Genomic DNA, 16586 nt, shown 5'->3' with positions numbered 1-16586 from the left:
GCAATTTATTCCAGTGTTTAACCACCCTGACAGGTAGGAAGTTTTTCCTAATGTCCAACCTAAACCTCCCTGGCTGCAATTAAAGCCCATTGCTTGTTGTCCTATCATCAGAAGCCAAGAAGAACAATTTTTCCCCTCCTCTTTGTAATACCCTTTTAGATACTTGAAAACCTCTATTATGTCCCCCCCTCAGTTGTCTTTTCTAAACTAAACAAGCCTAATTCTTTCAGTCTTCCCTCATAGGTCATGCTTTGTAGACCTTTAATCATTTTTGTTGCTCTTCTCTGGACCTTCTCTGGAAAAAGAACGTGTCTGATTAAATATATGAAAAACTACAGATGAAAAGTAACATTTGAAACATGTGAAAAAGCTAATGTATTGTTGTAATACAGAATATAAAGTTGGTACTATTTTGGGCCAGCATCTGCTTAGTTAATGCAGGGATTGTAGCAGTTATATAAATTAATGTAAATTATGTGCAAATAGGCCATTCCTGTTATACTATAAAACTAAAATGCTAGAAATTAAACTTGAAATATTTGAAAAACATCCCTTCTTAAGATGCTGGATGCAGAACAATGTTTCTGGTTGTTGTGGGTTTTATTTTGGATTGGTTTGCTTCTGTACAAGAATGTTTGAGTGGGGAAAAGTTCACCACTACAGAGAATCCTTAGGCCAGCCTTGAAGGCAAAGGATACATGATTTAAAAGAAAGAAGCACATTGGTGCAATAGATGCATTTGCAAAAACTCAAAGTTTATAGAACATTTTAAAAAAAAGAAATAGAAGCCAAAACTTACCAAGTTATCGACCATATCCTGATTTGACTGCACTGTGAATAGTGAAGTATCCTAAGGAAGGAAAAAATATCCAAGAAGGAAGCAAGAAAAAATATTTTAAGCAATCTTGTAGAAGTCTACGAACAGTTTCCTTCTGTAAGGCTTAATGAGGAAAAGCTCTCATTGACTCCAGAGCATTACTTAAGTAAGTTAAGGAGATTCAGATCTGAAACAGATCATTTTAATAAGTTTATTTCAAATGAAGACAATTAAATATATTCTAGTTTTAAAAAATACTATATGGAAGAATTTAAAAAAGTCTATTAGATGTTATCCTGATGAAGGCATAGAAATGTAAATTTAAGTTCACTGTCTCACACAATGCACCTAACTTACAACAGTTCTACTAGGCTATGTCTAGACTACAGAGTTTTTCCGGGATAACAGAGGTATCCAGGAAAAACTGTGCAGCGTCCAGGGAACGCATCTGCTCTTCTGACATTTTTTGTGGAAGAGTAGACACACTCTTTCAGAAGCCCTGTATTCCTCATGCCATGAGGGAGAAGGGCTCTTCTGAAAGAGGAGGTTTTTCTAAAATTTGACCCAGTGTAGATGGGCCAAATTTCAGAAAAGCCTCTTCTGACAAAACTATCGGAAAAAGAAACACAAATTACGGAGTGCAATTTGCATACTTTCTTCCGATAAAAAGTGGCGGTGTAGACATAGCCCTAGAGAGACAAGGTAGATGAGGTAATATCTTTTATTGGACCAACTGTCAGGCCTGCCAATGGTGGGGGGAGGATTGGGGCAAAGGAGACAGTTGCCCCAGGGCCCAACATTTCAAAGGGGCCTGGAGCTCCCAGCCACCCCTGCAGCTACTTTGGTGGCAGCTGGAGCTCTGGGCAACCCTTGAATTGCCATGGAAGCGTCGGGAGAGCTATGCTGGGCACTCTGTGTGGTTCTCAGAACTGGGGTGTGTGGTCAGTACTGTGATCTGGGGGGGCACTAAAGACTGACTGCCCTCAGTCTCACCCCTTCCATGCAAGGCTCCACCCCATTGGGAGTGCAGAGCGCTCCCACACCTTGCCCCTGGACCCACGGTGGCTGATGGGCCCACTGCCAGCTGCTATTGTTGAGAGAGAGAGAAATCTTCAGGCCACTCATAGCTTCTCTTCCTGCCTGTGACTCCCAGTGTCCCAGCAAAATACAAGATGGAGCAGAATGTTTAGCATAAGTAGTTAGCACATATTGTAAGGGACTATTCAAAGTAGAGGGATGTGAGTCTATGATATGCCTGCTATAAATCACCTTTGTATTCTCCTGATTCTGGGCTGCACTGAGGCCTGGGAAGCTATGAATGGGCAAAATTATGGCAGCCTGTCCCCAGCTGTTCAGAGACAGCACTGTTCAGAATCTCCATAATCCTGTGCTATGGGCCTGCCTATTCCCAGGCATGTCTCAGCACATCTCCTGTATATCAGGATTTATTAGAGAGTCCTTAGAAGACAACTTGAAACTGTTTTCCTGAGCTTCCACACTGAAGTTTTCTCTTGGCTGGACCTGGGTTTCTTAGGGCCTCCTTTTACATGGCTCTGGCTCTTTTCTACATTGTAAGGTGGCTGGAGTAGGGATGAGAATTGCACTCTCAGAACCTAATTTTGACTTCCCATTTACCCTAGTGACATGCTCTATTTTTATTCACTAGAAGAAGACTTGTGTAAAATGATTGGCTGTTGTCAGCCCACAGTTTATGTTCAATTTTATATGTCATGTTGCATGATTGTTTCAAAACCCATGAAGACATTTTAAAAAATTGAAAGGAAACTACAAAAAAAAAAAAGGAATTTAAACAAATGAAACTACCTTCAGACAGTTAAAATCTGCTTATCTAAATGAGATAGGGGATATAAAAGCAAGTTGGACAGATTTTTTTTACACATTAGTATGGAATTTTGTTACATGTATTGAACGTTTCTGTTTTCACATAACAGACTTGGATAACTAAAGTTTGGCTAACTCTACAAAGGTTAACTAAACACTACCTGGTATTCTAACTTCCTGTGGAAAATTATAGTATAAAACAAATATTGGGCTTTTTTTTACAATTTGAGTTCCTTGGATGCAATAAATTTACATTTGTTAAATGTTTATTATAAAAACCCAAATTTCCCTCTGTTTCTCTCTGGAAGATATTATCAACTATACTGTACAGCTGTTCAAAAAAAGATTAGTATATTTTGTGAAACATTTTCAAAGAGTGGATTTTTAATTTCATTTTAGAATCTTCATGCACTTTTGTGATGAAAGTTTTAGAATTTTTTTATTATTAAAAAAAATTAAAATAACCCTCCTCCCTATTCTCCTCTCTATCTTTCCCCAATCCTTTTCCAGTGGAGAAAAGTTTAAAAGGGAGGTAAAGTAGGGTCTTTTATATTTTATCTAACTTTTTTTTATTACATTGTGCACTTTTCCTTTTGAGAAAAAAGAGAAAGGGATACAAAGGTGAGGAAAAAGTGGGATTTTTTTCCCTTGAGCAATGAAGTTCAAATTTTTACCAATTAAGAACAAAAGCAAAAAACTTAGAAAAAATTTCAATTGGAATTTTTACTGACATTGAAATTTATTTAAAAAATGCCCATGGCTTTTCGAAACAGCATCTTCAACATTTTTTTAAAAATCAAAACATTCTGACTAGCTCCGCTTGGTTGTTTTATAAGTACTATGTATTCAGTATCTTTTATGTTTGCTATATATTTCAACAAGACCATTGTCTGACCAACGCTCATTTGAAAATCTTAGTGTCAATTTAAAATCCACACGTAATGAGGCAGCATTTTAAGAATTGGCATGCATTTCTGTGCTTGTAATTATTTGCTCTAGTCAGTTTTATCCCTTTTAAGTTTTTTTCTGCACCCATCACCAAGTTATCTTAGCAGGTAAAGATGCAGAGATGTCCCTATGATGTTATCTGTCCCACCGTATAATTATGGAAACAAATAGTATCTACAAGTTGCAAGTGCAAAAGTAGAAGACGGATTTAAAAAATATGGTTCATTATATGCAGTCACATGATTTACAAAATAATGAGGATAAATTCTGGTCCCGCTGAATTCAATGATACCTTTGATTTATTTTACAGATTTGGTTCTGTAAGAAATTAAGGGTAAGATTTTCTTCCCCATTCCAAACCCCTGTACTGGGCAAAATGGTGCTAGGAGTTAGAAGCTCATGTACCTTCTGAGAACTCCATCACAAGATTTAGGATAAGGTCGGTGAGTGTGGACAAAGTGTCAGGGGCTTGGCCACAGCACTGCAGAGATACCGAGCAGCATGCCCAGAAGGTACCCCAGCGGGACTGCTGAATCTTACATATGACCAAGGGCTGCCTAAGTTATGCTGGGGGCCCTGGCGCAGCCTAAGATTGTGAGGCATGCAAAAATCATTTAAAGTGCTTTTCCCCACCCTAACCCATTTGTTGCACCTCTTAGAGCAGGAGTGGGGAACCTATGGCTTGCCTGAATCTGGCCCCCAAGGCTTGTGGCTCCCCCTCACCACTAGGGAGCCTGTGCTGACACTCCAGCTCCTTGCTGTCCCCCTGTGGGGCTGGAGCACACACAATCTATTAACCTGGGCCCTACTAGGCTCTGCTCTGTGAGGGAACTGTTTCTCTCTTTCGGGCCATGTCAGTAAGGATTTGGGGGGATGGCTTTTTTTTTTTTTTTGGCTTCTCATTTGATTCCCCGATTGATTTTTCTGTGGGTCAGTGGCCTCCAACCCAAGAAAGGACCCAGTTCTGCCTTAGAGACTCAGCATATACCCTTGTAAATTCTATGGCTTACAATTAGTCTAAAACTAACTTCTTCACTGAGAGTGAGATTTAAAAAAAAAGAAGATAAAAGACAAAAAGTCAGGATAAGAATATGAATTTTCGCTTTTAACATTTTGGTATCTGAGTAAAATTAGCTTCCGAAAATTCAACTAGAAATCTAAAACACAGTTGCTTCATGGGTAAAACTTTGGCCCCACAAAAGTGGAGGGAGTTTGGCATTGACTTCCATGGAGCCAAGATATCCCCTGAAATATTGGCACCATATCAGTGACATTTAGGATGGTCAGGTAGCAAGTCGTAATCATCCAGGATGGTGATAGGAAGGGTGTGCATGACAAGCACCTGTATAAAAACAAAGCCCAGACTATTGGGACAATCCTTATAAAATTAGGACATCTGGTCACTCTAATGACATTGGGTATGTCTACACTGTAGGCCTGGGTTGTGACTGCAGCTTGTACAGACATACTGAAACTTGTCTGATGCAAACTGGACAATTCCACTCAAAAGCCTGAGTAATTATTCATGGGACTAGCCTATGAGGAAATCCATCTTGGAACACTTTGGTATCCAAGCTAACTAACTAAAGCTATCCACATGAATATGCCCACTATGTACAACATTTGGGGTCTGGAAGAGGTAACTCGTGATGTGGTATTGTCATCTTCTCTTGATGCTTCTGGCAGAGGACACATCAGGCCTGACCTGATCCATTCTCAACTGCACAGAAATATCTCTCAGACGTTTTTATTTCTTACCTGCGTGAATCCATTAAATGTGCTGCTGGATGCCTAACAGAAGTGAAGAGCAGAACAAATAATTATCATTAGTTTATTAACTCAGAGTGTTATTTATTAACAAATTTAACAAATGCCAAAAATACACCAAAAATAAAATACAATGAAAAGATGAAGGGCAAGACAGTTAATGAGAGAAGTTACTTAATAACTCTTTAACAGACTACAAGAAGGCAGAATGATAGATTTTAGGATTTTGAAAAGACTGTAGGTGTATATTTAAAAAAAATCATAAAATGCAAAAGGGGCCTTGATGGTTTACAGCTGCACCACATGTTGGACAGTTGCATGAGAAATTTTCAACAAGATTAGCAAAGGTTCAGAAGAGGCAGGGGAGGACATGTAAACAGACTGTTTATAAAACACAGGGTTAAGTACAACCTAAGGAACTCTTTTTCTAGACTATGCTACACACTGGGGTAGGTACCTCTTCTTTATCAGCCTCAATTTCCTGGTACAACAATCCATATCTCCGATTAGCAATTTCATCTTCAGATAAATCTGAGTTGTTGGTCTCATAGTCTTTGGGACTAGTTGAACTCTCGGTGCTAGCATTTCTGGAATTTCCCACTTGAAACAGAACCAAGGGCCTAGCTATTTCCTTGCTTGGTGCAGGGTTGCTAATGCTTGCCTGCTCCCCAGATGTGCCTTGTTTTAAAGATACCTCCTGATTTTTATTGCTTGTGGTTACACCCATATCTCCCCAGCTACTATCTATACCTCCTAAGTCTTGGGTAGACCATTTATCACTAAAGCTTGGCCAGGTGTTTTCCATATTACTTTCCTCTGAGTCTTGTTGCTTAGGGGGAAAGGGCCAGCTATCAAATCCATTTGGTTGGCCATCTGTCAGACTAGAAAACCCCCAGGGATCATTATTAACGGTTGGATCCCAGTTTGCCAGCCAGGGATCTGTTTCCAAGGCTCCTCCAGGGACACTAATGTTACAACTATGGTCTTCGGTCACTGTAGGTGTTGCCCTAACTATCAATTTATCTTCCACATTATCTAAACAAGAATGACTGCACTTTGCATTAGCTTTGTCAGCTGACTCAAGCTGCAGTGCCAATTCTTTTTCAAAGGGTATAAAGGCAGCTTGACACTCAGCAGCAGCACTACCATTTGAGAGGGCGCCGAAGCTATTGTCTTCTGTTTCTTTAACAGACTCTTCTGCACTGAATAATTCCGCATCGCACAGAACTTTCCCAACAACTGCAGTGTCCTTCTCAGAGTGCTCTGTAACATCTAGGACTCTATGTCCCGTAACACTTATGCCCTCCATGGCTGTACTGCCTCCAATAACACTGCCAGCAGGATCTAAGTCATCCAAACACTCTGTTTCATGGACACAATTCCAAATATCTAAGACATTCTCAGGTTCAGTATCAGCACATCCTACATGTTTACATGTGTTCATTGCTATGTTGGCCTCATCTTCCAGCCCTGCACTCAGACTTCCAGGAACACCTCCATCTATCTCTTGAATGACATTAACACCTTTAAATTTTATTTGCCCATGGTTTTCTGGACCAGTTTCCTCAAGGTAATTGTCAACATTTAGCTCAGTTTGCTCGTTATTATATTCTGACTCCCATACAGTTTCTATCTCATTGTTTTCTAGGATCTGATGGTCTTGTTCTGCTAAGCCCTTATGAGGTTCTACTTCACTGTGTTCTTTATTTTCATAATCTGTCTCTTCAAACTCCTTTGTATGCTTTATCTCCTTGAAGTTAACAGCTCTGGTCTCTACCTTTTCACATGGCTCCACACCTGCCCACATAGACTCTTCTTCCTTCTGCTTCTTCCCCGCTGCCTTTTCCACATCACTTGGGGAGTCATCCAATAAGCTATCAGTTCCCATGACCGGCATCTCACAACTGGATTCATTCACAAAAGGCTGATTGGTCTCCAAATCTTCCCATGGGATGCTTCTAGCATCTGAATGTGCCTTCAGTGAAGTCCTCTGATTTCCATCTACAGAAGAGGACCCTGGTGCATGATCCTCCTGCTCACCTACAGCAGACCAAACACTAACAGACAATGTACCAGTGGATTCTCTTGAGGTTTGCTCTGCCTCGGGCAAAGAGCCACCTGCAGTGATCTCCTGGCTGACACTGGCTGTGCTAAGTTCTAGGCCCCAGCTGAGTGAACCTAGATCAGAATGGGATCTGTTAATATCTTCTGTTGACCCATTGTTTGGGGGTTCCTCCATGACCAGGTTACACAGGGAAAGACTTTTTGAAGAGTCAGGCTTTAGGCAGACAGAAAAGCAAAGAAAAGAACAAGATGAAAAAAAGATAACGGTGGACTTGATAAGAAAACACAACATTGATATTTGTATATAGTAATTTTAGTTTAAAGATAAAGAATGCAAAATGACTAAATTATACTGTTTAAGGAAAAGTTATGTGGTTTGCAGTATTTGAACACAATAGCTAGAAATCTAGAGAATGGTATTGAAAGGCAAAAGAGAGAACTATATTACACCACACTAATTAAGCCATGAGTCTCAAGACAGAGTTTTAGGAGGTTTACTTACCGGCTGCACCAGTTCACTGCTTGTCTGTTTGGAAGAAAACCATATAAATAAACAAATGTCATATTAAACCCCGTGATTTATCTAAACTAGTGGTTTCTTTTCAGTGCCATATGGATTACCAGTGGTTATGGAGCTGGCAGGAGCAGCTCAAAGCTGGCTGATCACAATGATGCTGGCTCTTCTCCATCTTTTGAGCTGCTAACTCACACTAAAAGTAGCTAAACATATATTAAATAGTTCCCTGATGATGTTCCATGCAAGTCGTTTCGGTGCTTGGAACTTATTAATAACAAGGAACTTATTGAAACACCAGAAAAAAGGGAGATTGCTTTGTCTGATCATGAATAGGACGGGAAGTGATTCAAAAGATAATAGGCCTAGTCTATGCAGTGCAGTTACAGCCATGTTGGTTTAAAAATACTGGAGAGACACAGTAATACTAGAGAGATCAATAATGGGTCTAATGTCATTTACATTAGCTTCCTTTAGACAACTCTGGCAGGGGCCTTACTGTAAATACAGGTCGAACCTCCCTTGTCCGGCATCCTCAGGACCTGAACCACAGAATTTGCCAGACCAGGGGAGGTCAAGGCTCCCTACCCAGATGTAGGGTTCTGCTCCCAGCTTGGGCGGCACTCTATACCGCCTGCCCTGCTGTGTCTAGCCACCCCTGCCCACACACTGCACCAGCTCCAGACAAGGGCCACCCTGCTGACTCCAGACTTGGCTGGGGCTGTGAGCCCCACAGTGCCAGGCTGGGCTGCATACCTAGGCGCTGGCGCTGTTGACTCCAGCACTGGCCAGGGCTGTGCTTCCCACCACCCACCCTGGCCAGAACAGTGCTCCTGGCTACCAGCCCTGCTGCCTCCAGCCCCAACTGGGGCTGCACCTCCCTATGCCATGCCAGCCCCTACAGGGTCTACACTACCCAACATCAGCTCAGCCCAGGATGCGCTTCTGAATCTGGCCATCTGGGTCTCTCTGGTCCTGCCAGATCACAGATGTTGCTGGACCAGAGAGTCCCGGATTTTAGAGGTTCAACCTGTAGGTCCGATTCTCTTTTGCCATCCACTTTGCAATGACATCAGTGCCAAATGGGTGTAAAATGCTGAAAAATTAAAATGCCTACAAATTAAAGTGCTATCTATTTAAAAATCACTTTACACTGGTACAAGAGACTACTCAAAGTGCAGGGCAAAGGTGAATCTGATTCAATCTGCCTGTTAAGAGGAAGTTCACAATATAATACAGCTTGTGAAACTTCCAATCCAAACTATTTAACAGTGATGCCTTTGACAAGCTTGTTACTTGTTTTTATAAGAGCAGAGGGAATTGGAATGAGCTATAACAAAGAAAAATATTGACAAGCTACAAAAGAAAAATGTGAGGCCAGCAAACTTACACAAAACATCCACTATTCATTTAATGTTATGACTTCAAGATGTTCTCAAAACATTTACACTAGCTTTGAAATTATTATTTTTTTTAATTCTAACTAAAATATATAGATTAAATCTTATTTTTTATTCTGGACTCTGTTTAATCCTCCCTAAGAAGCAGAGATGAGCATTACACTTGCTACCTGTTTTGCTACTTAAGGCCTTGAGTCAACAGAAAAGATCCACAGATTTCTGTGCTACTTAAGCCTGTACAAGGAAACAGATTAGAGTTCTTTGGCGCCTCAGGACGTGTAGGCAGCTATCACTTTGACACAAAGCTGGAAGAAAGCTCATGAAAATAAGCTGTCGTCTTTCTGCACAGCACTGATTTAGCAGCAGGAGATGGGAGAAAGAGCAGTTGTACATTCTACAGTAGTAGCTGCTTCTCTACATGAGAGCAGCTTATGCTATGTTCACTCTTACTTTTAAAATTTAAAGTTCCATTCTCTTTCTGAATTTTGAAAAATACAAAAGTAGATGAAATTACGTTAAAAGGAAATACAATCCGAGAAATCTGAAAACAGGTGACCAGTAGCATCCATAACCACCTTCCAATAGCTATTAAGTATGTGAGAATAAAAGCAGAAAATAGCTGTACTCAGGTTAACCAAGTGAACCTGGATTGGAACAATTCCTTAACAGAAATACCTCTTTTGCAGTAGCACTGCCACTTCTGTTCTGTAAGACTCTCCTTCCCTTCATATAGAATTGCCTTCCACCTCTGTGTCCAGCTCTCCTATTTCTGTCCCCAGAGCTCCCAAACCCTGTTTGGTTTCCCTGCTTGCTTATAAACCACCCTTGAAGGTTTTGCATGTTGCTCCTGAAGCAGTGAACATGAGGCAAAACTTTCTGGGCCAGGCCTGCTAATGGGGATGGGGAAGGAAGGGCACAACAGAGGAAACTGCTCCAGAGCCTGGTGATACAAAAGCACCTGGAGCTCCTGCCTGCTGCCGCTGCTGCTCCAGGCCAGTTGCAGGCATTTTCTGAATGGCTTACCTCAGCCCGCCCCACCCCTTCAGACACTGGATGAGGTTCTAGACCATTTGATTTACATGGGTTGGGTGAGGAGGAATTGTATCTCCTGATAATGAGACACCTGTTCAGCAGCTAATGAAGGGTTTAGAGAGAAGGTTCACTTTATATCATTTAAATCCAGGAGTTAATTTCATCCCAAGAGGGAAACAATTCCACCTCCCCAATGTGATCATAAATAGGCAGCTGAGAACACCCCTAGCCTCTTACCAAATCAGGCTGTCTATATCCTCATTGAAAGCTTATTGACCTCCGGAGGGTTTAGATCAGATCCCTACGGTAAAGCTCTCTCACCAGAATTATTGCTTTGAATCATACTGTTTTACACATGTAGGCATTTAGATAGGGGTAAGTGTTAAATTGGCTGTCAATCAAGAACAGTCAAACCTTCTTTATACATGATGGAAACTCTCAAAGGGACTCAGATGTAACATTCCCTAATGGCCTTATACAGTATTGTGATGGGATGAGCAACAGCTCTTGAGGATGGAGTGGTGGCTGTGCCAATGGCATAAAGGTACATTATTAAAATAGGATTGTGGTGGCTTAATTCACTTCTGGGGTTATTACTGGACTCTGGCTGAAGATTCTTCTAAAACTAAACCCCAGAGAGATTTGTTATATAGGAGCTAGACAATAAAGGTCATACACTCTTAATGTAGTGCAACTTGTTGTTTGCACTAATAAGAAAAATAAATAACTTTGAATTACCTTGGTAAAAATGGCTTTATTGGACCTTGAATCACCAGCATGGCAATTTTAAAGCCAAAAAATGCCATAAGTGGCAAAATCCTATTAACCAGATTGACTAAAGCTGTTTGCTTTTTGTTGTCCAAATAATAAAAACATTTTTCTGTTTGTTCCTAAGAATGTTAGGTGGGCTTCACATACTGTAAAATATTTTGGCATTCTCTGCAAATGTTTCATTTTGCCTTATGTGAAAATGATTACAAATCCTCTAGAGTGCTACAGGTTCAGAGGCACGAAAACATCTCAGTACACAATATACATTTCAATCTTACCGTCCATAAATCCCAGGGTAATGTCTGGAAAAGGAGAAAAAATATATTGGTGAAAATACTGTTTGTACACTGTGTGTTAGAACTTATTTATGTAGTGCTGTAACTATACACAGTGTTTAAGCACAGTCTTAGTGTATTTTTTAAGGCTGGGGAAGGGCAAAGGGAGGGTTGTGATAGTTTCTACTACAACCAAACTGCACTTCTCCAGTGAGATCACACCCCTATGCATATGATTAGCATACAAGAACTTCAGATAGGGAAGATAGATCCACCAATGTTTATTAGTCAGGATGGACAGGAATGCAACAGCATGCTCTTAGTGTTCCCAGCCTTTATATGCCAGAAGCTTAAATGGAAGACAGGGGATGGATCACTTGATGATTGCCTGTTCTGTTCATTCCTTCGAAGCACCTGGCAATAATCATTATGGCCATTCTTGTTTTCAGGTCTCTCAAGCCCTCTGTTGCTACAGAAACGAAGGCTAGCTGCTTGGCTCATCATCATAGTAATCAATAAATAAATGAGTTTGCAAGAGACAATTGCTCTTATAAACCAGAAGTCTGGCTTACCAGTCACCGGGGGGGTCTTGTGACAATTCCTGTGCAAGGTAGGGAGGTACCATTTTATTTTACAAATGCAGACAAAAGCAAAAAAGATTGTGCCTTGACCAATGCAATGAGAGGACTATGGTTAGAACCAGGATAAAGGAATCCCTTGCTCTCAATCCCTCACTCAGCACACTAGATTTTCATACCTCTGAATCTATTAAAATATCCCTTTCTGTGGACAGAGGTCACAGAAGTTAGCATCTTATCAGAAGAAGGGCCAATCTAGCTGTACGGCCACAACAAGGAGAATGCTTGTAGTGATTTTAGCAATGTCAGAGGCAGGGGTATCTCTGCCTCACACAGCTATTAAAGTATCAAGATTTCATTCAAAAATCAAGGGACATGGATAATCTTGTGTGGCTGTTGTAGGGACCCAGGGAAAAACTTACCCCTCTAGGTGAAATCAAGTGGCAACTTTTAAACCCTCAGAATTGGTTTGTATTTGTTTACACTCTGAGCCGTCTCGCCATGAGCAAAAGGGACAGAGATGGATGGACAGACCAATGGATACATGAAAGCTAAATTCAGTCCTGATATTAATAATCCCCCATCTCAGAATGGTCTTCATTGGTCAAAAGGGGCAGCTGGGATACCTTAAAAACTAATGCTCCAAAGTGGTTACAAAATAAAAGCACAACTACAAAAAAAAAATCAAAAACTGTTTGGAGAACTGCTACTAAATATTTTCCTAACTTTGAGGATGGAGCATATTGCATTTGCCTTCCTGTCTTGCTAAATGACTGCACCCTCAATGTAATGAATGCCTGAAGCATGTAGTATGCTGCTTATGTAATAAACTACTCCAATTTTTCACGACTACAAACCCCTTTTCGTAAATCAAAACAATTACTGCGGATGAACATCATCCAGTTCTCAATTAGTTTATTCCCAAGTAATTATTTCTTTCATGGGTATATCCAAATTGATATTCATCTGCATGCATCTTAATAGTCTATTAGTTATATATCAATACTTTCCTGAAAAGTTATGGATCCAATTCTGCAACTCAAGGAAATGATCGTATTTATTCACATTAAAAGTCCCAGTGTGAATGAGAGGTAATTGTAAAGTCCAAGATGGAGGGTTGCATCCCAGGTTGAGGTCTGTCATTACTACTACAACTAAGGCTCTGCTACATTTCCACTGGCAACCCTACTCTGAGTTGTGGCTTTTTTGCTACTGGATAAGAGTGGCGTTTGGGGGGAAAATGCCTCCTTTTCTCTCTCCTCCCTCACAGCCTAGTAATCTTCCCCAATCCTGAAAGCTCCATGGTGTGAAGGAAATACAACTCTGGCATGAAAGGAGAACTATTTCTCCCAATTCTACTGTTTAAAAAAAAACACAAAACAAAAAAAATTCACAATGCTGGTCTTTCTTAGGCTGATGGAGATGTCTTTAAACACACTTCAATAGCACTAACTTGACTGTGCAGTTGCAAAATGCCAGCAACCAAAATTATTTAAAGCAATATTAACCCTAAGGAATGTTATTTCATTCCCATACAGGTGGCCCCTATGGAAAAGGTGGATTTAAGATGTGGATGGTATAGAGATTTGACATCTGAGGCATGACTGCATGCTCTGGGAGACCGGATAGCAGCAGGACTCAGGTGAAGATCAGAATGTTCCTCTGGGTGAGCTTAGTAGCTAGGGGGTGATTGAGACTAGGTCCTTGTGAGGTGCATGTGTCATAATTAATGGAGAGAGAAGAGACAGAGGCTGGTCTGTGAGTGTGGTGGGAGGAGAGGATATTACTGCTGGCAGACTGGGGGAGTCAGAGGGAAAATAGTCCAGGCATTTGTGGACTGAGGGCCACAGAGCCAGAAACGAGGGCAGACAGGGGCACTTTTCAGAGTCTGTTTGCAGTGGTGGGGGACTTAAATGGCAGGTAGGGAAGAAATTTGGGAGCCACTGCACAGAAGACTGTGCTTACCTTCAGTACACTGCCTCAGTGCAGTTTACTGAGAGGAAAAAAGAATCACAACACCCCCTGATAGTCTAGCACAGCAGTTCTCAACTGGGGATCCACAAGCCCTTTCAAGGGAGCTGTGGGGCCCCAGGGTGGAAATCCAGACCCAGAGCCCTAACACCCCTCTATGGGGCTGATATCAGGATGCACAGGGTTGAAGGCCCAATCCATGGTGCCCCCTGCATGGTGGAAGCTGAGGGGTGCAGGACTGAAGCCCTCATCTACAGCACCCCCCAGGGGGCTGATGCCCATGCAGGACAGAATTTGGAGCCCCAAGTCCTGGTGTTCCCTATGGGGCAGAGACCCAGGCCCACTGGCACAGTTAGGGACATGGAGGGTATTGCCCCCAACCCCTGAACTGCAGTGCAAGAGCATGGCATTCCCAGGGGCAGCTCAACACTCCCCCTAACCCTCCCCCCCCCATTACCCCATCTCATCTCTCTGCCCTCTTGCCAGGTTGGAGGTGGGAAGCTGGAGCCAGGCAGTGCGGGGCAGCTGCTGCTTGGGCTAGTGCCATTGACCAGGCAGTGGCAAAGTTCCCTCATCTCCTAGTTGAGTGCGTCTCAGCTCCCTGCCCTCTTTGCTCCCACCAAGGCAGCTGATGAAAATTGTCCGGGTGGAGACACCTGGCTCCATGGCTAGAAGACCCCTCTGGCAACAGGGACCCCAGGGGAGCCCTCCCAGACACAGCCCCTAGTGCCCCTCTCCCTATAAAGCTGAGCTGCCCCTTGCCCGCATGCAGCCCCTACCAGTCCTGTCAACAGGGGGAGGACATAGGGGGCAGTTGTCCTGGGACCTGGTGATTCAAAGGGCTCTGGGGTTCCCAGCCACCACTGCTGCAATTGCAGCAGTAGTGACAGCCAGAGCACTGGGCCCTTTAAATTGCCACTGGACTGTCGTACACTCTGGGTGCTCTAAGACCTCGGTGGGGCGGCATGGTGTGCTCCAGGCAGCGTGGAGTGCTGGCTGCTCCCATCCCCTCCCCTGCTCCCCTTCTGGGAGTACACAGCCAGTCCTCTCCCAACCCCACACACCTTGCCCAGGGACTGGTGGAGGCTATCAGAGCCCCTGGCTGCTAGTATGTCTCTCCCTATGCCCTGAAATACTTCCTCCCTATACCCTAAGCTACCCCTTCTGTGCACCCAGCCCCAGCTACCTCCCTCCCAGCACCCGGAGCTATCCTTTCCCTACACCCAAAACTACTCCCTAGTCCATACATAGCCTCGGGCCATGCCATGTCTGCACTTAGCCCCTAGTTACTTCCTCCGGGCACCCTAAATGGTTTTCAAATTTGTTGAGCTAAGCCCCCCATCTTTGAGTTATAATTTTTGTATGCAGCCACCCACCAATCCAGACAGGGTGGGTGTCCTGCAAAGGTGAGTAGGGGTGGAGGCAGCGTTCCCTCCCTTAACCCTATCATGCAGAGGTGGCTTAAACCCGACTGGCCTCTGCCCCTCCCAAATAGAAGCCAAACTATGCCTATGCCCAAAGCCCCTGACCTGAGTCCTCCCTCCTCCTGCTGGGCCTGGAGTTTTTATAGCATGTTGAGAGGGGCCCCAGAGAGAAAAAAAAGTTGAAAACCCCTGGTCTAGCAGATAAGGGGCTGGAGTAAAACCAACATAAGCTCAGGGTATGTCTACACTACAGCGCTAGTTCGAACTAACTTAGTTCGAATTAGTTAATTCGAACTAAGCTAGTTCGAACTAACGCATCTAGAACTAAAAACTAGTTCGAACTAGCGTTTTGCTAGTTCGAACTAGCAAGTCCACATTGAGTGGACTCTGAACAGGGCTTAAGGATGGCCGGAAGCAGTGCCGGCAGGGCATAAAAGGAGGACTTAGAGCATGGAGATGCTGTCTCAGGCTAGCCGAGGGCTGCGCTTAAAGGGTCCCGACCCCCACCCCGGACACACAGTTCTAAGGGGTGCCCCGCTTGCAACGAAGTTCTGGCTTGGAGTGCCCTGAGTGCCCACACTGGGCACATCACACCACTCGGCCATCAGCCCGGCTGCACTTGCCGCAGGCTGCCATCTGGGGAGAGGGAGTAATTGGGGGGCTGCAGGAGAGCTTCCACCCCCAGAAGCCCGCAGAGCCAGCCCAGTCCTCCCCATCGGGGGCTCGTACCCCATTCCTCCCTCACCTCCTTCCACTTACCCTTCCTTAGCCCCCCTTCTTATTGATGTACAAAATAAAGATAACGTTTCTTCCAACATTGACTCTGTCTTTATTGAAAAAAAACTGGGGGAGACTGGGAAAAGGAGGTGGGAGAGGGGAAGAGAAAGGCTGGGAGAGGGGAGGGCAACTAACATGATCAGGGGTTGGGAACAGGTCCCAGATGAAGAAAGGCTACAGAGACTGGGACTGTTCAGCTTAGAAAAGAGGAGACGGAGGGGGGACAGGATAGAGGTCTCTAAAAGCAGGGGTTGGGTGGAGAGGGTGCATTCAGAAAAGTTCTTCCTGAGTTCCCATAAAGAAGGACTAGAGGACACCAAAGGAAAGGAATGGGTAGCAGGCTTCAAACTAGTAAGAGAAAGTTGTTGTTCTTCACAAAGCAAATAGTTAACCTGTGGAATTCCTT

General features: G+C 43.2%; 1 protein-coding gene across 3 annotated transcripts in view; it reads right to left on the bottom strand.

Moving 5' to 3' along the window:
• AMPH (amphiphysin) overlaps nt 1-16586 on the bottom strand; it is a 181794-nt gene that overhangs the window by 28051 nt on the left and 137157 nt on the right. For 2 of the 3 annotated variants that reach the window (XM_006124072.5, XM_006124073.5), the window contains exons 13-16: nt 11434-11457; nt 7941-7964; nt 5366-5398; nt 800-850 (exon numbers count right to left, since the gene is read on the bottom strand). In XM_006124072.5, the coding sequence (XP_006124134.3) occupies nt 800-850; nt 5366-5398; nt 7941-7964; nt 11434-11457 (132 nt within the window). Of the gene's footprint in view, nt 1-799; nt 851-5365; nt 5399-7175; nt 7653-7940; nt 7965-11433; nt 11458-16586 lie in introns of all 3 variants that reach the window. The other variant, XM_089776541.1, reaches the window with a different exon arrangement.

Source organism: Pelodiscus sinensis, chromosome 2, assembly GCF_052426305.1.
Source record: "Pelodiscus sinensis isolate ZL-2025 chromosome 2, ASM5242630v1, whole genome shotgun sequence".
Lineage (NCBI taxonomy): Eukaryota > Metazoa > Chordata > Testudines > Trionychidae > Pelodiscus > Pelodiscus sinensis.
This window is presented reverse-complemented; position numbering and strand designations above follow the sequence as displayed.